At 39.8% G+C, this 24042-nt stretch overlaps 1 protein-coding gene across 1 annotated transcript; it reads right to left on the bottom strand.

The window, feature by feature from the left end:
- Window positions 1-230: 230 nt before the first annotated feature.
- On the bottom strand, window positions 231-13298 carry traf3 (TNF receptor-associated factor 3). The gene is made up of 14 exons (XM_047344912.1): window positions 13158-13298; window positions 9220-9391; window positions 8968-9133; window positions 8062-8113; window positions 7872-7976; window positions 7614-7778; window positions 6638-6718; window positions 6447-6521; window positions 6258-6350; window positions 6016-6156; window positions 4231-4405; window positions 3800-4143; window positions 1506-1697; window positions 231-1422 (listed from the first exon to the last, which is right to left on the bottom strand). The coding sequence occupies exons 2-14, from the start codon at window positions 9377-9379 to the stop codon at window positions 1387-1389; spliced, it is 1785 nt and encodes a 594-aa protein (XP_047200868.1). The 5' UTR covers window positions 9380-9391; window positions 13158-13298; the 3' UTR covers window positions 231-1386.
- Between the last annotated feature and the right edge of the window lie 10744 nt (window positions 13299-24042).

Below are 24042 nucleotides of genomic sequence, written 5' to 3' on the forward strand. Positions count from 1 at the left end.
TTCTGAACCGTCAACATGTTCTGATAATACCCACAAACCACCAGAATATGTCCCAGCCTTCCCATGACCCGGAACTAGTTAAGGTGCTCAGAGGATCTAACCTGTTTTATGCAGGTTATTCGGTTATTTTCAGAGCAAAATCAGAAAATGAATGTCTTTAAAGTCCAATGTGCAATCCTTAAAAAAAATTCTGTCTTACATATTTAACCGAAGTTCACACATGACAAAGATTGTTCTTCTCTTTTTATTTTTACACTTCAACAAACATTAAAACTGTGCAAATATATGGAGAAAGTTGGATGAATTCTGCCAACACTGGAAAACTCACTAACACCACAGGCTGTCCAGCTGGGAACTCTTGCAGGGACTGGACTGAGGTCTCAGTCTCTGGTCCTTTCAAAGTCACTTCATTTTTTGGACTCCTTTGATTAGTTCTGCCTCAGCTCAGTGCTGTTGCTGTGGACCCTTGTAGACTTTTAGAAGGTGTGACAGTGAGTCTTGACATTAGACATCTGAACCATTTACTGAAGGCTGCTGTCTGATCCAGATAAACTGTTTCACTGATGAAGTTTAGTATTTGCTGCTGACACGCTGTTTTCCTTCCCTACAGAAAGGTCTACAAGTAATAAAAGCTAGCTCCGAACCACAGGTCAAACCCAACTACTCTTGTCAGTTTGATTGCATTAAAAAACCCGCCAACCTGGACCAGCCAAACCAGCCTTCACCCTGACTCAGAGCTGCTGATCCAGATATGTTTGTTAGCTGCTTCAATGTTAGCCAGTCACCAGGCGCCCAGGGTGAAACATGCTAGGCTGAATGAAAATGGTTAGTGAAAAAATTAGTTAGGATATTAGGTTAAAAAAAATAGTGCTAGTGTGACATCAGCTAGTTAGCCTGACAAAACCAGTTTGAATGAGTAAAACATCTGCTTGCTGAAGAGCTCCTGTCACTTCATTACTCAGTTTATGGCTTTGTACTGACCCTCCCTCTGATCCCGATGTACTGATCTGTACTGGTGTGTACTGGAGTTTTAAAGCCTCTTCTGCAACTGTGGCATATTTCCCAGCATAACCCAGTAAACAGGTACTAAACAGAAAGTCAGGCTCAATGCACGTCAGGAATGAGCAACAACAATGCTCTCACTGTCATGGGCATGTTGGTTCTGGATAAGGTCACCATGATGCCATCATAACAGATCAATTCACATACAACCAGACACACACAGCTCTGCAGTCCATATAACAATCAGAAAATGAAGAGCACTCTGATTGACTGCTTCCTGTCCTTCAGCCTGATGAGCCTCTAGCATCACTGATCCTTCCCATTAGTCTTGGCTGTGCAGATCTTGCACTGGTGAGGTGATATCAGACTAATAAGTTCCTAATATCATGGGTCAGGAAGGTCAGATGTATCCACTGTAACCTGCAATTCAAAGGAAGGTTCAGCAATCATTAATTAGTCATCTTAATAAAGATGCTGCAACTTATCCAGGAGCGACACCCCACCTTGATGAAGATTGTATCATCTTTGATGTAGTTGCCTGCCTCCAGGATGCTTTGAGCCACAAACAGAGGGCAGCCAGAGGCAATGTTCATCTCTGCCGTGGGACGCCTGAAGCTGCTGCTGTGTGGATCAGGCTTGAAAGCATCACCCAGGTGTTTCCTGGAAGGACCTTGGTCCATCAGCATGAGAGTCACCTAACAGACACAAACATTTACAGAAAAGCTCACACTGACTCCTAGGCGTCAAGCTACTAAAACTGCCCCAAGAAATCGGCTGGAGTTATGCTTGACCAGCTGATTCCTGTTAGCAATCTTTTGGAAATCATACAGTTGTAGTACAGTTCAGCTTACTCAGGGTTATATTCTAACACAGACACAGATGGTGTTTACTTTTAAAATGTTACCCCGTCGACCTTTGCTGCCTGTCTTCCCCTCTCTCTCCACCCCATTTCCTGTCGATCAACTTACGAAGGCCACTAGTGCCACAAAAAACCCCAAAAAAACAATGTTATCATCAAGTGCCCTGGGGCATCTGCGCTGCACCTTCTGAGCCTCTGGCAGCTTGCTCTGGAGTTTCTAGTTGTTATAAAGGAAATCCTCATTTAATAATTGTTAATAACTATTTACTCTTTTATTTGTTTATCTGTCAGTTGATTTACTTGTTCGTTTATTTTTGCTACTCATACTTGGTAATGACATTAAGCCAATATTCTATTTTTACAAATATGATTATTATGATTAGTATTATAACCAGTATTGGTATTACTGCATTTGTGGATATTTCTTTGTTATAGTATATTGCTGACTATCAGGTTATTTTGTTTACCATCTCAATAAACACACATACTGCACTGTGCATAGATAATGGACTACACTGGACTGTTTAATTTAATAGAATGTCACAAACGTTTGTCTTTTTGCCTCTTCACCTATTTTAACTGGCCTTTTTTGTTTTATTTACCTCACAAGTAAAGAAGTTAGTAAAAAAGAAAAAACTATATGTTGCAAAGGGCGCGGTGCTAGGGCAGCGTAAGAGCATGTGACCCATGTAGAGAGAGGCTTCAGTCCAAAAATATATCGTCACCTTCCTAAAAAAATGGCCTAATTTGTTTTTTGTCCAGAATGATGTTTTTTGCCTAAATCTTCTCCTCATGATGCTAGCCACCTCTTGTAAAATTGTCTAAATCCTCAGTTGAGCTGGTCGTACGGTTCCATGCCTGTTGTATAATGGCCTATGTCCAGAGTGTAACTTACGTAGTTTTACAGGCTTTTCAAAATGGCTGCCACTTCAGGAAAAAAACTAAATATTGCATAGATATTTAGTATTTTAATTCTGTCTTTCATTCAGCATTTTCATCCACACAGTAGCTACATTCATGAAGCTAGCATTCAGCAAAGAGTGGAAGAGCTCCAGATCCTGTGGCTGGGCTGTAACTTTCTTTTTAAAGATTACTTCATCAACTGTTTTTCTTTTAATTCTCCACATTATATGATCTAATTGAGAAAGATATTTAGCTTAATAAAAAGGACCATTAGAAATGGCTATGTCAACACTCATTTGTTGTTATTGCCTTTTTAGGTGAAATTGTTAATAAATATTATATTTTATTACGTTTTTTGTGTTTCCTGAAAAACTTGAAAAAATACCGTAGGCCATTATTTTAGGAAGGTGACGATATTGTGAAAGAGATCACAACACATTTTGTGATGTGAAAAAATAAAATACTGATGCCAAGTTGAATCTGTCTTATAAAGGAGCAAAGAAGATATGCTGCAATTGTTTGTAGTTGGGTTTAGTTTGTAGAAATATGTCAAGGAAGGGACTAAGGATAGGAGGGAGGAAGGACACGAGGCAGGAAAGACAGAAAGTAGGATTGGATGAAGGATAATTGAAAGGAAGAAAGAAGACAAGGAGAAAAGGTAGGAAAGAACGAAAGGACCCTAAGAAAAAAGGAAGGATGATTTTTAGATAATGGGATAGGGAATAAAATATGGGAACTCAAATATTTTTCAATTCTCAATTTTTATCCCTACTTTTCAAGACCTAGATAATAGTTAAATCAAATTCAACACTTTTACAGAGTACATAGTACAGCACATCATATTGTTAGGAAAGTTATATTTTCTGGTATTTATACTTCTTAAAGGGAATTTGGAATCACCTAAAATGGGTATTGGCAGGTCCTTTACAAATGTTAGCAATCAGAACAAAATCTCTGATTGGTGCATCTCTAGCAACCAGACACATCAATGATGAGAACTGAAGACTTAAATATATCATACAGAATGCACAGTACCTTCTGTTTGAAGGGCCAGGGCAGCAAGGCGTCGTACTCGCCCTTCATCACCACAAAGAACAGCGACAGGTGCGTCGACTTGCCCATGCCGTCTCCATTTAGGTAAACCCGAGCACACATCTTGTATCCGAAATATCCGGTATAAAATGGCTGCGAGTACAGCGACAGAGTTTTTCCTGCCACAGCTTCTTGTTTCCGTCTCTTATAGTCCCGGATTTTCCAGATTAGAGTCCCATTGTAGCTTGCGGTCTCCAGTACCTGGAACCTCAAGTCCATGTCAGCCAACCGGATTTCATGGACACTCAGCATGTCGTCGTGCCGATTGAGCTGAGTTTCCAAAGATGCTACAAAGAAGGGAAATCCATCCATCAGTTCCTGATTAACTGGTCAAACACTTTAGCTAGTCATCAAAACTAAGTATATAAACTAACCAAGAGTGTGAGTTGATCCAGGACCACTCCGTCCTCCCTGTTCTAAGGTGGTGAGCCTTGTCCGAACGTTCTCAACCGTTCCTCGTAAGGTTTCTACCTCGTCTCTTAGCACACGAAGTGAACGGAGCTCCAGCTCTAACTCCAGCAGCTTCTCTGAATGCGAACTCATCAGTTTCTGGGGAAACACAGAGAGGCTTGAATGTTTTAGTCTGCAGGCCACAGAAAGCGTCATAATCCAAGAACAAGACGCTTGGGTTATTTAATCCCAATAATTGTTCAGGCACACCCAAATGTTGCATTCAGTCTTACTGCTGTCAGCAATATTTTACATTATATAATTATATGTTTTATTGTCTGTAAAGCCTTCATGGTAACATGATCGCTTGCCATCTCAGATGTTGGGTTCCCCTCAGAGAAAAGGTTACAGAAAAGTGGGATTAGGGTGTGCAGGAAATGCCTCTCGAGAGATCAAATCAGCTGTCAAACTGTCCTGATCTGGCAAAGGATCCTGTCCAGCCCATCTCCTCCTCTGAGCCTGCTTTGTCTCAGCCCCTGTAACAAACTCAGGATCTTGTTTCAGTTTAAAAGGCATTTGAAGTTGAAATCCTATCCCTGCTTTCCAGGTTCTGTTTCTGATTTCGTTTAAGGAATTTGGTCTTTAAATGGCACAAAATGCTTGCCTAACTGATATGTGAAGGCCAAGTTTTGATCAGGTGCAGAACTGTCTCAAAAACATTTCTTCTTCACATATCTTTATTGTCATTGTTGTGTAATTGTCATTATTGTAGCCCAATAAAACCCAAATCTGAGGAAAACCTAAATCAGCTGAGAGAGCTGCAAACCAAAGACCCAGTGAGCATCATCTGTCCAATCTTAACCTCCCATCACCACCCCCATAAACCAGTGATTTTAAAACATGTTTTATTAACTGAAAGCTAGGCGTTGCCTACTGCCTCGTGTGTAGTTCAAATGCTCACTGACAAACACTCCTCATAAACATTCTTTAGAGGGCTTCCATTGAATACTGCCTTCTAGTTCTCTGGGACTTCCTGTCACAAGGCCTGGTGTCTTGAAGGGTTCCCTTTCTAAATCTAACTAAAGATTCCCCTTCAAGATTCAGTAATGTTCAACATGTTTACTTAGCAAGTATCTTTTATTTCAAGGTTGTAATTTTTTAATTGGCCTACATCGACAAACTGGAGCTGAGCAATTACTATAGCTGTATCTACAATTGTCTCATTATAGCCAAACTCAAAGGTATTTTATTGCGATTTTACGTGACAGACCAACACCAAGTAGAGCATTCATTTTGAAGTGGAGGGGAAAGGGTGCAGGTTTTTTTTTATATTTTACAAATAAAAATCTTAAAAGTGTGGTGTGCATTAAAGAAGGCCATGGTGACACAAGATGAGCTGCAGAAATCCAGAAATCTGTTAACAGGACAACTATTAGCCATGTAATCCACAAACCTGGCTTCATGGAAATTTCAAGAAGAAAGCCATTATTGAAAGAAAGCATTGGTAAGTTGCCACGAGCCATATAGGGAACGCAGCAAACGTGTGGAACAAGAAGCTCTGATCAGATAAGACGTTTTGGCTCACATAAAAAAAAAACGATGGGAAAAGGTAAACTAACACTGCAAATAACCCTGCACACACCATTTCAATTCATGAATTCTTGTTTTATATGTCAAGGACTAAAGTTAATATTATAATTTATAAATAAACACTGGAGAGAAAAAAAACAGGTGGAATCCCCACAGGATATGAGGTTGTTGAATAGTACCTGCATGGTGGCCAGCTTCTGCTCCATCTGCCGGTTCTTTTCTCGGAGCTCTTCGTTCTGGCTCTCTAACTCCGACAGTCGGCTGCTGAGAGCAGGAAGCACCTTACACCTCTCCATCAGATCTTCCTTTATGTTCTCCACCTTTAATCACAGACAGTCTTCAGCCACACTGCAGCTTTCAGAAACCTTAACCAATCCCCTTAATCTTGCCTTGATCAATATCATTGGGTTGCTATGGTTACCTTGTTCTCTAACAAGCAGTTCCCTTTGACCATCATTCTTAGATGCTCAGCCACAAAGGTTGAGTCATGCTGCCTCATGTCTTGATTTAAGCCCTAAAACACAAGAAACAGAGAACATGAGCTACTCTGTTGAAACATTAAAGATGAGAAAAAAAAGAAGAGAAGATAACAAAAAGGAGGAGGAGTCACCTTGAAGGTGCAGCCATAGCGGTGGAACAGACAGTTGACCTGAGCTTTGGGACAGTCATGCTGGTGGCTGGTTAGCTAAAACAACACAAACAGTCAGTGAATCAGTGGGTCTCTTCAACACTGACTGTATGACTGTCAACGTATGTCACTGTGTTTGGAAGGGCCCAGAGAGGACACCGTCTGCTCCGTACCTCACTCCGGGGCAGGGAAGAGAAGGAGCAGTGGTTGGGACAGGACACAGGAAACGATGGACACACAGTCTCTTTGTGTTTCTGAAAACAGTTTCACAAAACATTTCAATCCAGAAGGTCTGTTCACACACCACCAAACCAGCAGCTGTGTACAGTGATTTGCATTTCAAATGCCAACTTCAGTCTAATTTACAGGGACTTTATGTGATAGAACAACACAAAGGAGCAAAGTTATTATCCTTAAGTGAAAGGAAAAAAAAAACGTTAGGGGCTGCGGAACGCAACGATCCCTAAATATACAGCCAGAGCTTGTTTAGATCAAAGCATGTTTAAGTGTTAGAATGGCCTAATTAAAGTCCAGGTATAAATCCAACTGGGATTATGCAAGACTTGAAAATCAATGTTCACGGTTGTTGTCTGTCCAATCTGAGCTGGAACTATTCTACTAAAACGACTAAAGACCTGCAGCTATAACTGCAGGGAAATACTGCCTCAGCCACTGAATACTAATGTACTCCAAACTTTTAAAGTTGGAAAAAGATGTGAAAACCATGTTTACTTTTCTTTAAACTTCACAATTATGCACATCTTTGTATTGATCTGTCACATAAAACCCTAATAAAATACATTGAGGTTTGTAGTTGTAAAGCATCAACATTTGAAAAGGTTCAAGGGTGTGAATACTTTTGGAAGGCACAACTGTGATGGGTTAATGTGGATGAACGTGATTTACTTTTTATCTAGTTTCCAGCAGCTTGAATCACCGAAAAGATTCTTACAGAATTGAAATGCAATAAGTGGATCAATAAGGGCTCAGGTAAGGTTCCCTTACACTGTCAGAGACCACACCCCTCCTCACTGAAGCAGTACACACCACTCCCTGATCTGTGCTCATAGTATATATCCTGTCTGCTCATTACTACTGCATTATAGAACCCCACCCACACTGCTCAGTTCGTTCAAGAGCTTTACTCACCTGTAGGTCAGTCAAAGGCATCTTGGTCATGCAAAATTCACAAGTGCTCTCTCTGTGTTTACATTTCCACGCTAGGTGCTCAGGAATCTCTTTTCTCATCACCCTCTCTTTACATTTACCCAGCGGACAGGGAACCTCGAAGAACGGACACACATTCAGGTGGTCCTGGAGACAGAAAGATGGAACAGGTGGTGTGTACACTACATACTGCATCTTCTATCCAACAGGATGGTGGAAGTGAAATTAGTGTGTGCTCACAGGTATCTGCTGCAGACTCATTTGCTCTTGACAGCCATTAGGTTTACTCCGACAGAAGACTTTCAGTGCCATAATCTCTCGATGGCAACACACATCTCTAAAGATCTGAAAGGAAACAAAACAGGAGTCTCTTAAAATCAATCATTCATGACAACATGCCTCTGCTGTGCCTGTTTTTCTGCACACACACCTTGTCTTTGAACAGTGGCTCCATGTCAGCTGGACACACTGGGTTTGAGTGACTGCATGGAGAGAGAGGTCAAGGTTATGAGGTGCTGCATAGATGGTCCACAAGAACTGACAGGGAGGCTAGAGGTAGAGATGCTCTATGAACCAGTTGTTGCCAACCTTTATGATTGTAGCTAAGTTCACTGTCGCCTAAATGACTGAAAGGTGTAGGCTAAAGGTCCTGAATGAATAAATCTACTTAGACAATAAAAAAAAATTAACTGATAGTGTTTATGCTATTTCTGCATCCCTGAAACCATCTACTGTCCACTCGCCACACTCAGCAGCATCTTGCCATGAGGATTCTACCCCACTGGGGGCACCTGGGGGCCAAACCCCGGTTGAGCTCTCGTACAGTGTCCTGTCACTGTGTGCCAGCACATGGATATCCTACTGCGAGGGCCTGTGTCCTGCAACGTTTTAGAACAAGTCCGAGAATCGACTGGCTGCATGTTAAATAAAGTTCTGCAGATGTTTGATAATAAACTACTCATTTGATTCAGGTGTGTGGAACAAGAAAAGAATCTAAAGGATGCAGAACAGCAGCCCTGACTTTGGGTAAACTGTGCTAGATGATCCAGGCACACCAGCGCATCACTACTACTGCACACTAAAGCGGTGCGCAGGCAACACATCGTGGAGATGCAACCACTGCTGGCATAAACCTCTACCCAGAACTGTGATATACTGCTACCACTATGAAAACCCCTGAGTTCTCACTTAGAAGGTTTTGTGCCTGGCGGGACTAATCAGTGTATCTCTATGAACAATGACATTCACATTATTAAGGACACCACAGTGATAATGTTACATGTCAGCGAAAACACTCTCCAGCAAACCCAGAAGAACTTAAATCTGTGCAGCTCACCTGAGGATGTCATTGATGCAGCTCTGACAGAAGCGGTGTCCACACTCAGTCTGGCGGGGCTCACACAGGACCCGCCTGCATGCCTCGCAGCAATATTTGGCTTCTGGCTTTTCAACAAAATGATCTCTGAATCCTCCATGAAGAGGCTGGAAACCTGCAGGAGCGCCTAAACAAACACAGACAGAGGATACTTAAAACTAAACCAAGAAACAGACACACCAGACAATGTGATTTTTTTTTTTACATATTTACTTTGTTGAGGAATGAGATCGCATGGAGGCCAAGGATTGGCTGAGCGGTGGGAGGGTGGCGTGATGGCGAGGGCCGAAGAGAGGGGAGAAACAAGTGAAGGCGCCACCTGTTGAAGGGGTATCTGCACTTCCCTCCCATTAGCACTTCTCCCTGATGACATGACCTGAGGAGGCTTAACAGGTAAACAGTGAAATGGTTAATCTCCATGCTTGACTGCATTCTGGATGCTCACAGCAGTCCAGAAAATCCCTGGGACAAAAAGTTCCAACGAACAACACAACTGATCAAACACCAAATTTCTTTGTATATCCAGCAAATACGTTTCCTCATATAAGGTCCAAAAAAACTGCTGTGTTATCCTGTACATGTGATTGGACACTGATCACATAGTTAATAATTCAATCTTTGTTGTCAAGGGTTTTTGACCAAACAAAGGACTTCCTAGAGACTCTAAACGGTGAAAAAAATGTACCAACTTTAAAGAACAGAGTAACAGGTAGCATCTAATGTGAGACTATCAGCAACAATAACAACATTGGTGTGACTATAATTTGTATGTTTTTGTTCTTTGAACAATTTATATGGGCTGTGTTATTTTTATTTCTCACTGGGTAACTAATAATAATTATCCTTCTGTTATTACTTCCACGGTCAAACCACAGACTAGTGTCAATGTGAATGGCAAAACACATGAACATAACATGTTTGATAGTTGAGTATTTTGATCAATTGTGGACCTCAATATTTTTCACAAAAGCCACAATTGGGCTTTATTAGTTAGGTTTTCTTTATTTTTGTGAGAGATTTTATATCAAAATGCTATTTCCATGACATGAGAGATTATGACCTTTGGTCAAACCAAAGTCACATAACCACATTTCCAGACAGCAGTGAATAAATGGTAACAGATAATTTTATGTGTATTAAGAGACATGAAAGCATGTAAGAAAGACATAAAGGTGAGTAACATTAGGCCACAAAACAGTAATGGTAACGCCTGAATGTGCCGAGGGGTAACAAAGCAACTGGGCAACTGACATTGGTTCTGTTGTTTTTGGTTTTTGAATATCTGAAATTTCAACAAAGAAAATAATTTTATTTTTTTTATCAACTAACCATCTGTAACTTCATTTTATTTTGGACATTTTCAGAATTTTAGACGAATTTTGCAGAAAAACGTAAAAGACCAGAGCTGTATGTATGCATGTAAACACCAATGAACTCTCTCACTCAGACACACACACACACACGTACACAAACAGTGCACACTTCCTGTCAGGGCTGAACTGTGGGGATGTTAGGGGCTTTTCCATTGATTCCATTAGCAACACAAGCACATTCTATCTTTGTGAGCGTGACACAGTTGCAGACTGAAACTCAGAAATTACCGCAAAAAAACTTGAATATTACTCGGACTGATGACTGTGATCCTGGAAATATTTTGTAGTGTAAAAAGTATTGTTTCCTATTTAGAAACTAATTAAAAGGGAACACTAAGGAAGACCTACATCAGCTTGCAAACAGTAAATTCTTTAGATTAATCAGACAAAACATCATGACTAAGTACTCTGTTTACAGAAAGAGAAAGTGGAATGATTCTTCAGAGGGGCTTTCCTGAACCCAGATCAGCTGTTACAGTTACAAAAATAAAGTGTTTGAATTGGTTAATGAGAAAGTCAGAGCCAGAACAAAGCCTGATGAGGTTCAGAATTTCTCAAGAAAATAGATCAACCAAATCCGTCAGTCATAGCAGTTTGCCTCATCCTTCCTACCAGAAGTCAGAAAACCTGCCAAAGTCTAGTTGAGTGAGGAACAAACTACATACAGCCCTGAGTGAAAGGCTGCATGCTGCGCTAAGCCAAGCGCCAAACAACTCTTTACAGGCACTACATGGTGTTCTGACTCAGGAGAAGCCTCACATCACATTTCATAGAAATCATTATTAATACCTGATATCCAGAGTTGATTCAAATGACATGTACGGCTCTGGAAACCCTGCAACTGTTTTACTGAGTCAGAGAAACATGCACAAGGTGGGGCAGCCCCCCTCCCCCCACAGTGGCATTATCTGAACGAGGGAACACATGTTTCATGGTATGCATGGGGCACATATAGATACTAGAGATGCACTGATTAGACTTTAAATGGCCAATACTCAATTACGTGTGAGGCTTGACCCAAGTTTGACTTCCTAAGGACTGCAACAAATAAACAAGAGAAACATTTATGGCAGGTTATTTTATAAAGGTTCTAGTGCTGAATAATTAAATAAATCACATGATAATCCTCATTTATGCACCAAAGCACAAGTCCCAAATCTTTATCTTAATTTTATTTAACTCAAAACATGGTGTGTGAAAGTACAAACTGTTAGTGGTGTGTTTGTAGCCTGAAAATTGTGGGAGTTCTTACTTTGATGCATTTAATGAATAGGAAAAATAACTGATTTTTCAGCCTGACAATCATATCACATAACATTATGGCCAATCAAGGAAAAACTGGCCAATAGCAACAGTCAAATGATTTATTAGTCCATCTCAAACATTGTAAGAAAACATCTAGCATTTCTGTTTGATAGATCCTATAGTCCAAATGGATCAGATTATTGAATTCATAATTCATTATTTTTCCACTGAAGTCATGTGGGTTGATATACAGAACCGAGGGTGGAAGCAGAACAATGGATTGGAATAATTTTCCCGACATTACCCGGCAGTGATTGGAATTCTAACACATATGGCTATATTCTGTTTTGACCATCAAAACACTCCCAGACTTGCTTGTGGAAACAAGTTGACCCTAAAATGCTGTTTGTCCAGCAGTGTTGTCTTGTACCTCCTGAGAGATCCGAGTTGTTTCTGAACCAAATTTCCTACAACCATAACATTTAGAGATCCACTGGTCAAGCCTTTCCTGGCCAATACCAATATTTGGTTTTCTCTGAGGTCTCACCAGCCGATTCTGACTCTCAATGATTCCAATTTTTCCTTCTGAATGCTTTCACATACGAAGAAAACTGTGCTGTGGAGTCTTTGATAGTGGTGACAATGTGGAATCCAACAGAAAATGAAGGAACTAGAACTGTATTCCCATTTGTGCATCAAAGTATATGTCCCAAACATTTATCTCATTTTTATCAAACTATATGCTATTGGTTGATGTGGTTATAGACTGAAAATTGTGGGAGTTCTGTTTTGATGCATGTAATAAATAAAACGAAAAATCTGATTAATTTGGTATTTCACCTGTCAATCGCAGCCCCTCGAGAAGGCCGATTCCGATTTCTGGTCAATTAACTGATACATCTCTTAAAAAGACCTCCTTCACCCCCTTCAAGAGCTTACTTCACCCAATCCAGCCTGCTGTCATTTGGTTCTCTGGTTTAAAGCAATCCATCCATGCCGTTTCTGTGAATAGTTCTCCTCCTTACCCCCAGTTCATGACTCACAGCAGGTGACTTCTTCTGCACAACAAGCATGCGTTCAACACTAATAACATGACCTTAAGTCGCTGACATCTGACCCAACAGTTATTCACCCTTCATCTGAACAGCTTCCACAGACACAAACACAGTCCAACAGAGAGAATAAATGATGAATACCAACAAGAGACGTTCCTCTGGTACCTCTACACCTTCTCGCAGTGTTTCGGACACTCATCCCTCTCATTACTGATGTATTTGTCAGCTAGAATCAGACAGCGGATGTAAACACAAGGACTGCTAATGCTAGCGAGCACCTAGCTTCTTTAGCTTCGCCGCTCTTCTTGTCAATAAAAAGGATTTATTTATTAAACCCGTCAGAAAAACACACACACACAGCCAAAGTCATCGGTTGAATAGACTGATTTTTACTGGTCCATGGGCCTAAATGTTCATCCACTCTCAGTGATGTACTGAATGTGTGTGTGTGTCTGTGTCGGTGTGTGTGTGAACTCACATCAGTCTCCTCGGCAGGCTACAGCTCGGCGGATTCACTGAGGATTCAAATCGTTGCCGTTCCGCTGACGCTGCCGTGGAGCCTCCAGGCTTCAGGCGGACTCCTCATGGTCCAGTTCCGCTCAGCACTTCTCTGAGTTCGGTCTGTACTGTCAGTTCGGGAGAGAAACGTTACTGGGTCCACCTCAGAGAGCCAGCAGGGAGGCCTGGGCTGATCACACTGGAAACCCCCTCCGCTGCTTCCGCTCAGGAAATCCCCCAGTTGCCCAAAGAGGAGCATACCGTCAGGGGGCGCAGCTTTCCCGGAGACTCCAGGGAGAGACAAGGCTGCGCCACAAGGTGACGCTGTTTGTCAATTTTAATCTGAAACGCTTCTTGTCCTAAACCGTCTAAACGCCAACGGTTTCTTTTTGTGGAAATAACGAAGTAGCAAAGGAATACATTTCTAAGGAACCACGAAGTAAAATATACATTAATTAGGGAAACAAATATAAGCAAATTCTGTGTTGAGGCAAGTTCCACCGAAATTATGTTTTTTGTTACCAGTTCTATTTAGATAACCTCATGGTCTATTCAAATATATCTCGTACTTTAAATTTTATTACGCTTACATTATATTGAAACTTTAGATGTCAACACAGTCTTATGCTAAACTCCTAAAAACATTCTTATCTGTCTTGAACTCGTTTTGCTCCTGTGTATCATTCTTATTACATGTTCGAACCTGGTTTTAAAAAAAAACTATTAGTTTCGTTCTGGTCACTTTTTCAAATTCTATACGAAAGTAAAATTGTGAAAAAAATTTAAATAAAATTTATGACATTTTACAAAGCACATAAATCTGTGTCTTCTTATATTTACACTGTAAAAAGCCTTTTTTGTTACTGGCTGACATTAAATCGGTCAGGATTAACCCACATTTGCTAAATGCCAGAATCATGCGAATATTTATTTTACTTACTATATTTACTTTAATGTATGGTCACTCCAAAATATTGACTTGTTGTCAATATTGTTGTTCTTTAACGGTTTTGTAAGTAATTTGGCAGTATACTAATGGTCCATCTCTGGAACACAGAACTTATCTCTTTTCTGAACACTATGTTCCTATGCTGTTTAAACTTGCATATAATTGTTTAATCAGTTGAAGGTGGAACATTCTGGCATCTGGAAATTGGATCTAAGGATGGACCAGACTTGTGGAGGTCAACATTTTTCTTGGCTGATTTCTTTAGTAAAAATACATACATGGGTGTGACCCCAAATGTGGTTAATTATTTTGGCATTCAGCAAACAGAAATCATTTATTTAATTATTTTAATAAATGTAGTTTATAATTTAATAAGACAACTAAAATTGAAAGGTTTACTCTGATTTTTATGTAAGACAGTGAGATTTTCTAGAGTACGTACAAATATCTGGTCTCAACCATATGTTTTATTTTTACGACTATTTTACCTGAGCAACTTTAAATATATAACTTTCTAATTCATATCAAGTTTTACATTTTCTAAGATCTCAGAAAAACTACTTTTTCAAAGGCAGGTTAATTGCCTGGAGTATTTCAGCAGTTTGGATTTAGACCCACCTCAGTATCAGTAATGCAACTAGTTAAATATATATCAGATTCAATAAATTCGAATATGCCTCTTGAAGAGGCTCATTTGTCAGATTACAAGTATCTTTTAAAAATAACCTTAAAGTAGAGATGAAGATAATGTTCTTAGCTCACATGATAGATGTGGCAAAGGTTTTACGCCGGATGCTCTTCCTGATGCAACTCTTGTCATCCCACAGTGGCTGTGTGCTGGTGCCTGCAGGGTGTGACTGGCAGGTTCAGCCGTGACAGGTGTTTCTCGTTGAGCCCACAAAGGGTTCTTAAGGAACCATCAAACCATTGCTCACCTGCCTGTCCACCCTCCAACACTGCTTGTTCAGCTGAAGCACTGCCTCCTAAGGATCACAAAGAGAGGACTTCTGCGCTACACTCCTTTACTTCCTCCAAACAACAATAACCTCTCTCCTCTCCTCCTCAGAGCAAATCCAGATCCCTCTGGCAGCCTCACTCCATTAACTACCTTGTTTTGTACACATCCATATAAACTGTTAAACTGCTGTTTAGTCTCCATAATTGTGTCCACACTCAGAGTCGGTAAAGCCAACATTATGGCAGGACGGGCTGACCAACAAGACTCTGGGCCATAATTACGGGGTGCCATTTCCAGGGCATTTTACTCATGATTTACTTCTTAAGTCCCTAACTCAGCAGCAAACCGAAATCAAGCAAACAGTCAATTTCAGTCAGGTTCAGGATGTTGTTTCCAGGTTTCCATGTCCTCCCGTTAATCCTGTTACATCTGTTTTATTTTTCCTTCAGCCCAGTCCATTGCCAGCCCCATCCAGATCCAACCTGTTGGCCGTGAAATAATTTTACCTCCTCCCGAAACGTTCTCTGGGGACCTCATAAAATGCAGGGGGTTCCTCTTGCAAAGTACCCTTGTATTCCAACGCTCTCTCTACTGTTTACTGGATGACGTAAGTAAGATCTCATACAGCATTGGTCTGCTCAGAAACAAAGCATTAAGGTTTGCTGAAGCTATCATTCAAACGACCATTCAGTTCTATTAATTTCAAGATCGTCTGGATTTATTTAAACACTTTCTCTCAAACTCTGAGTGAAGAGGAGGCTGCTGAAAAACTATGGACTCTTAAACAAGGTACCAGAACTGTTGCCGAAATGGCCATCGAGTTTTGCACGTTAGCAGCAGAATCAGAATGAAACTCCCCAGCCCTTAAAGGAGCCTTCCTAAATTCTCTGAGTGACACACTGAAGGATGAATTGGCCTGTTGCGATGAAACCAAGTCTCTAGAGGAGCTTATTCATTTATTCATCTGCATAGACAATCGTAAAAGGGAGATAGCCATAGAAAAGTAGACCCAAAACAATTCAGCATCTACACAGCAAACTTCCTAACCTCCTGTAGCATCATCAGGTCCTAACTCTCAGATAGCTCAGAGGCCTTATTTGCCTGAGCCTATGCCGATAGGTAGTCCCCTATGGAAAGACAGAAACGTCTTAATGCCGGTCAATAGCTACGTTTACATGGACATAAGTAATCGGAATAAACGGGCAGATTCAGCAGGATCGGAATGAAATTGCAATCCGACTGAGAGGAGTGGTTTTTGCCGATTGACAATCCGATTGACATTCATGTAAACGCTTGACAGGATCAAGTTGCAATTCCAGGTGACACACAAACATACACATGTGAACATGTAAAAAAAAAATGACAAAGGAATCAATTCAACAAAGGTCACATGAGGAGGAGAGTGTGCTATTAAACAGCAAGAGGGAACAACAAAAGAGAAGCAGAGGTGAGATATCAAATAGTCTTTTAAGGAAGATTCCAATAGTTGATTGGCCAAATGTTCACCAAGGTGGCTATTCCAATCTGGCACTGATCCCTGGAATAATCTTAGTTAGCAGGGGGATATGAGAGTGATTAGCAGCTAGAGGCAGAAAGTACTGACAGCAGATGGAGAACATGGGGGTACTGGCCCCACCAAAAGCGAAACTCCCCAGATGCAATCTCCCTGATCTCCATGAAGTAGTTAAAAGTATCCCTAATGGCAAAGCACCAGGACTCAATGAATTCCTTGCAGAATTCTACAAATAATTCTGGCCAAACTAACCCTCATGTTCCAACAAATGGTCACAGAAATTAAGGAAGCCTCAATACTCTTTCCAAACATGAATTGTGCTAACATAAATCTTGTTCTTAAGCCATACAAAGATTCAACACTTCCATCAAGCTACCAGTATTACTTATAAACGCAAATAGTATGGCATTACATGGATAATTCAAGAATACTCAAATAGACTGTTGCAACACCCAAAATAAAAATGGTTTGTTTCATTAGATGCAGAGATTTGTTACTTGTCATTATGACAAGAAAATCAACTTGTCCACTTGACTGTTTTATAAATTTGTTTTGTTTGATTTCAAAATTTTTAAAGGTCAAAATTGCAGAATTTACACATTGCCAATTCAAATACATGTACAGAAAAGCAATGAATAGCTGTAACTTACAACTGGTGCCACACACACTGACCGATTTGCTACCTTTCGTAAATTTGGACATTGTCATTGTTTTCTTAATAGTTTTGACCCACATGCAGGAAGATACTCAAGAGACAGGAGAAAAAGTTCAACAAGTTTATTATTTTCAGGAATGTGATATGTAACCGGGACTGGAGGCACCAAACTGTACACAGAAGACCAGGTAAGTTACTCTGAAGTTCTACGGGAGATTACTGTAAACAGAATTTGAGTCTTTACTTACTGTTGACGGTGAGTTGGTTGAATGAGGGAGAATGATGTGGAGCCTGGGAGGACGGATCTTATACTGCTGCTGATTCCGAGAGTTTATCCAAGGGAACGGTGAGCGCTCTGATGACGGTTCAGGTGAGCACTTGACAGTATGATATCCAAATATTTGTTTAAAGGGAACAGAGGTTACCTGGTGAGGTTTCTGTGGAGTTAATTGGTGGAGGGTGATAGGTATTATTAAGTCAACTCAGAGGTAAGGAACGACACAGAGTCAGTTTTACTTGCGGCAAGGGTAGCTGTGCAAAACAAACTACGAAGTATTAGCCCCCTCTCTCTTTATTTATACATGCTTGGTCACACACAGTTCAAACATCATTCAGGGTGGGGTTGTGTGTGTGTGTGTGTGTGTGTGTTTGTGTGTGTGTGTGTGAAAGGTTAGGGTTCATGTGTCTTGATTTTAAGCAGAGAGAAAGGAGTGAGGATTGGTGCCAGTCCCTAGATGTTGCTGATAATAACATAACTCACCCTTCTCTCTTATCTCTTTGTCTATGGCATGTGGGGGAAGAAAGCACTTAGAGCAGACACAAGTGATAAACAATATAAAAGTATAAAAAATCCTAACAGTCCCCCCTTTTATCACAAATAAGTCACGAGTAAAATACATGTAAAAGAAAACACTCTGTGTGAGCACAAACCCACAGGACGGAAAGCAGATTTCATTGTGGGAAACACTCACACGGTCCCTCCGCTCAGGCGACCACCAATCATGGCAGAGTAAAACAATATAATAAAACAAAGAAAACAAAATGTAATAAAAGTAAAAGAATTAAAACAAGCCTTGTTCATATCATCATTGCACTTTTTCTCATTTCACTTAACAGCAACTTCTTTCGATTTTCTGCTATAAGGTCATTTTATGAAGTACAATTATGAATACACTCAGGCATTGAAGATATATTCATTTACAACATGTCATCATAGTCATCTGTTTTTGGGTCCAGTGATGTCAACATTTACACACAGTATTTAAAGAGTATATGGGTGTTATCTCCACTTAAAAGAGTTATGCTTTATGACCCTAGACCATCCTCGGCCAGGGGTAACAGACCATCTGCTGGTTCCTGAGACATCACCCAAAAGGAATGGTTTTTAGCCATTAAACTTCTGATAATGGCTTTTACAGCTTCCTCCTCTAACACAGATGTTCTGAAGAAAGAGAGGTAACCTAAAGGTCATACACTTTGGAACACCTTAGAGCACTTAATACAAGAATTTATATTACAACTCCTTTCTTCTGGTACTGAAAGCAAACAGTTTTTTTTCCTCAAAGAAAACAAATTATAAACACAACTTAAAACAAAACATAAATCCTGCTGCCTCTCCTGAGTGGCTTCTACGCTTCAAGCTGCCCTGTTACCAGTCTGGTACTGCTGTCGTAGGAAGCTCCTCTAGAAATATGTTTAGAAACAGGAACTCTAACCTGCTGGAAGTTAGGCTTCCATAGTCCAACTAAACAACGGTGAAAATGAACACATTCAAATTTGTAATAATACCATAATGATAGACATCAAGCAATAAACATGAAAGTTAGATAAAAGCATCCGAGATTTCCTCCTCAGAGTCAGTTTCGCTGTCAAAGTGGGATAAAAGAATTTGGCTGACCCTTGCTGTCCAGGCAAAGGAGCCTAGTAGCCACCAAATGTTAAGAAATTAAGGAGAATAAGCATCATGGCGCATGTTTGACTGTTTCTCTGTTGCAGACGTCACCAGTCCATCATCCAGAGAAAGGTTATGTGCAAATGTGTAGAGGTCTTCCCTGTATGTTTCCTATGTGTCTCTCACTGTGGTGTGTGTGCAGTGAGGCAAATGACCTTATGATTTCTAACTTTCAGGCAATGCGATGGCCTTAAGTAGATTCTGAAATAACGTTGCACTGCCCAAGGGATTATTGTGCCCTTGTAAAAACAGTGTTCTTCAACCACCTCTTCAATCACTCGCCAGTGATCAGCTTACAAGTTCTTTGTCTTGTGGTGGTCCGCTGTCCTCACACCTTTCAGGCCGTGGATGATCCAGTTGGAAGATGACTTGTGTCCTGGAAGCCAGATGAAGCTGGGGAAGCTGGAGCTTTCCTGCAGCTTTCCTGAGTGTCTAGTAGGATCTGATATGGGCCTTTCCAGCGCCTGTGGCTTCCAGTGTTTTCTCCTAGATTCTCTGACCAGAATCCAGTCGCCAGGGATAAAGGACTTGAGGGTGGAAGTGGCTGTTTCTGGTAATGCAGCCTTCACCGTCTGTGAAACTTGAGAAAACACAATGGACAGGTTTTGCAGTAAAACAACATCCTATCTTCACACAAAGATGTGGAAAAAAATTTATCTTGGAAATATCCCCACGTTACTTTATTCTGACATTCCCCCCTTCTGACGCAGGGTCCAACCCATGCGACAATCCAGCAAAAGGTTTAAACAAGAATGTTCTAGTAACCAAGATCACATTAGATAGAACCAAAGAAATTAATTCTGACATAACTATGTATCTTTATGAATTTAACGAAAGCAGCATAAAGAAAATCCAGATGTTTTTAATTGTAACTCAGTTCCATCAACAACAAAACACAAAATTCAGTCGTTGTACAGTCCATCAATGTCTCACTTAGAAATTAGTCACATATCATCCTGTTTTGTCTTGTATGAAGATGAGTATTAGATTAATGGACATCTAATGTAATTCAGATGCATTAATCCTACAAATGGAATCTAATAAATAATTCCCACCAAGTATAAAGTCATGACTCAGATTCTTTATCAAAAATATACTCCTTACTTTTGGCATATCTTGAACTGTCAGCTAGCTTAATGGCACCAGGGAAAACTTTCAATCTAATAAATCACCAATGATTCTGTATGCAAAACTATTTCTTCAAACTAGGTTAAACTATTTCATTAACTTTTTAATAGTAAAACACATAAATCTAAAAGTCACGCTACATCCAAAAAAACATGTTATTAAAGCAACAATCACTACAAGCATTTTGATTCTATTGTCTCTTAAACAGTGTTAAAACTCAGGAAGGGAGGTGCTGAGAGTTACCATGACAGCAAAGGCATGAACCAACCTGGTAGGTGGGCGGAGTCAGGCAGAACTAACCTCTGATTGGCAGCCTATGGGCGGGACCACAGTTTCTTCATTCAAACCCATCTTAGTGAACCTTAAACTGCAAAACTGTTAACATGCACCTACCTCAGAAACAAGCATCTTCTTAACTCTCCTGAAAACTCAAAGTTTTAATCAATCTGGGATTTAGAAACATTATTCTAAACATGGATTATTGTCATGCAACATATAAACAAACATGCATTCCAACAAAACAAAGACAAAACATCAAAGACAGATAAATAGCCAAATTTGAAGCTTCAAGAATTAAAAGAAATTTTTAACAATCTCTTTTCAGAATATGTTTTCTCAGCCATATCTTTTAATGCTATAATTGATAAATTTTGTTATGACAATCTTCAGGATCCTTTTTAAGATGAGTGCACATAATCCAAAGAGATCTCAAACTATTTAGAAGTACAGCAACAGTTTTCTCTTAAATGAATCCAAATTTACTGATGCTGAAACCTTTTGCCAATTCTTTGTACTGTAACTCTGTAATAATAATAACTACAATCCTGAGAGTTATTGTTATAGTTCTCTTTTTGTTTGGCTCAATTTGATCACAGCTGCATTCAAGAATTTCTCTGCTCAGGTTAAATGCAAAGAAGTATTTTAAGCCGGCGTTGATATTTTTATGGTATACCCAAACAAAACAAAAACTACAGTGTTTGACTTAATCAGAAATTAAAATAAGAAGCTTGACTCCAAACTGGACTTTTTCCACAAAGTTTTTCAAAGGGAAGACACAATTTTCCTTAATTTGGCTATTTAAATTTTGAGAGTTGTGGAGAAAATTATTACTAGAACCCCTCTTTAATAATCCAAATGCTGATAAATGTTCCAATATTTTATCTCTTAGTAATCTGAAATTACCTTGTGTACCTTTGTATTCCTAGTTATTCTTTTAATCTTTAAACCCTGAGAAATCAAACAAGGAGACTGGAGTTTGAGCCGACCATCCTCTTTAGTATTGAGAGAGCTTTTATTTCTGTTCTTTTCCTAAAATGAAGGATTTTACTTGTCTTTATTCCGTTATAAAAATCCTAACCTTGGTTCCAAAACAAAACTCTTCAACCCCAATCTGTGTTCCCCAGAGTAGAAATTTTGAGTATTATTGCATTTCAAAACCACCAAATGACTGGAACTCATCATTGGCTTAGATCTATTTTAATAGGTAATCGGTCTACCTTTAATTAAATATTATAATTTTATGGACCCAAAATCTATGGCTTACGGGCTTCAGGAGTCCAGGAACCACAAGTTGAGTACTACTCCATTGAACAATGGTGTTAACTTTCTGCAGAGATTGAAGGATTGGCTAAATATATTATTTCTGCTTGGACAATAATCAGATTTAAAATTATTAGTTCACAGCTCCTAATTTACCTCAGATCATATTTGCTCCTAACCCAGTTCATAAGAAGCTTCAGACAAACATTATGCTAAAAAGCCAAAAACAAAACAAAAATAAAGATCTGTTTTAAAATAAAGAAAAAGCATGCTTAAAAAACTTGGTACTGTGGTGGAAAATAACTCCACGGTTCTGAAGACCTTTTCCATGCAGAGTCTTTTAGGAAGCATGAGATTAATTTAATTTTTGTGTGGTACCACTGTCCAATCAGAATCTTTCTAAATAACCCAATTTTTCCCATTCTCATTTTAAAGGTTTGTTTTACCAAGGGAAATGAGTTTAACAAAACCAATTACTCTCAAAAGGTTTAAAAGTTTTAGCTGGTGATATCTCAGAAAACAACAAGTGTTTTAATATTTCTGTGCAGCACAGAAGTGATTAGGTTTCCTTTCCTTCCCCAAAGGGATAGAAACTGCAGAACCAAGCCTTTCATAGTTTTTGTCAGGATCTGATATAAGGTACAGTGTAAATCAACACGCTGCATGAATCAGAAGAGGGAAGGAAAAAATTAATATAACCTCTTCCCAGCAGCTGCTGTGAAAAACAATGAATTTGTACTTTCCATAAGCGTAAGTTAACACTTGCGGACAAAAACTGCACCCCGCTGTAAGTACTGTGTCAGAGACTGTATGAAGACCATCTGCAGTAGAACTAAGCCTGTTTTAATGAGGTCTCTACCCATTAGATTTATGGAATACAAACTCTGACAACAGAAAATAATACCTGAAAGAGACCCCATCAGGTTTTACGCATTCGCTGGGTTTTGAAAATGCTCCTTCATGAGATCTGTCCTGAGAATGACAGAAACACTTGGTTACTGCTGAGTTTTGGAGATGTTGTAACTTCCTCTGCTTTTTAATAACTTTTAATAACTAGAATAATTGACCCTGAATATTCCACGACGAAAGAGAACTTGCTTCTCTAAAAGAATTAACCGGAAAGCATCAAATGAGCTAAGTTTTTTAAAGTTTTTTGAGCCAACCCTATTGAAAATACTTTTCTAACCCTAAAATAATATTTTAACCCGCTTTATCTGTCAACGTCAGTCCAGCGTGTCACATGAGCAGCGGTTAATAAGCGTTCTTCGTTGCAGAAAATAGGAAAAGATTTATGCAAATGTGTGTGTGTTTGTACGTTACCCCCATCAGTTTCTTAATCGCTTCAGAGTCAGAGGACTGTGTGCCATGGCAGTCTATCAGTCCAAAAAACAACCCAGGCCTTTCAGGTCTGTTGGTGGGACATTCAATCCTTCTTGTCCACTTTAACTTCTCCAGGAGGGAGAAAGAACTTTGCTCCGGCCTGTTTCTCTTCTGCCCGCATAAGATGTGCTTTCAATATAAATCCAGTGTATCCCTCAGCAGCATGGATCGTTGTCCATCTCAGTGGGGCCACACTTCTTCTGAGTTTTGTTCTGGTGGAAACTCACACTGTGATTTGCAGCAGGCAGGCAGACAGACAGGCAGACAAATCTCTCTCTTTCAGGCCGTGCTAAAGAAGCGTCTCTGGTGGAGTAGCCATGAAGGGCAGGTTTCTAAAGTCCAGACTCAAAAATGCAGATGTTGCACTCAAATCCCATATATGTGTGTGTGTGAGAGGCAGAAGAAAAAGTTTAGTATAGGTTCAAATTTTAATATATCCGGCTCGAAGGACCAAATTAATGATAGGTATTATTTAGTCAACTCAGAGGTAAGTGTGGAGATATATTATGTGTGTGCATCATTATTATTAGGTTCATAACCAGTGTGGGAAATAAAATGTATAACATGTGTTAGTATAAAGACATTGTGTATTGTGTGGAAAATTACTGAAAACTGCAGAAGTGTGTGAAAATTGGTGATAAGTGTTACTCCCTGCTTATATCAGTAGATACGGGATGCAGCTGTGAGACAGGAACATGTCCTAATATGGTAGGGAGGAAAATGTGTGTATGTGACTACATGTGAGAAAAAAACTGTAAACAGGGCACTGCCCATTTTCATGTGTGTTTTAAT

The sequence above is a fragment of the Girardinichthys multiradiatus genome, chromosome 19 (genome assembly GCF_021462225.1).
Source record: "Girardinichthys multiradiatus isolate DD_20200921_A chromosome 19, DD_fGirMul_XY1, whole genome shotgun sequence".
In the NCBI taxonomy this organism is placed as follows: Eukaryota; Metazoa; Chordata; class Actinopteri; order Cyprinodontiformes; family Goodeidae; genus Girardinichthys; species Girardinichthys multiradiatus.

What these genes read in the sequence shown, in the direction of transcription:
- traf3 (XM_047344912.1), bottom strand. Translation starts at nt 9,379, where the DNA reads ATGTCATCAGGGAGAAGTGCTAATGGGAGGGAAGTGCAGATACCCCTT. An exon ending in CTTCCCTGCCCCGGAGTGAG is followed by an intron (nt 6,522 to 6,637) that starts GTACGGAGCAGA and finishes GTGTTGTTTTAG; the next exon opens with CTAACCAGCCACCAGCATGA. An exon ending in TGGATCAACTCACACTCTTG is followed by an intron (nt 4,144 to 4,230) that starts GTTAGTTTATAT and finishes CCTTCTTTGTAG; the next exon opens with CATCTTTGGAAACTCAGCTC.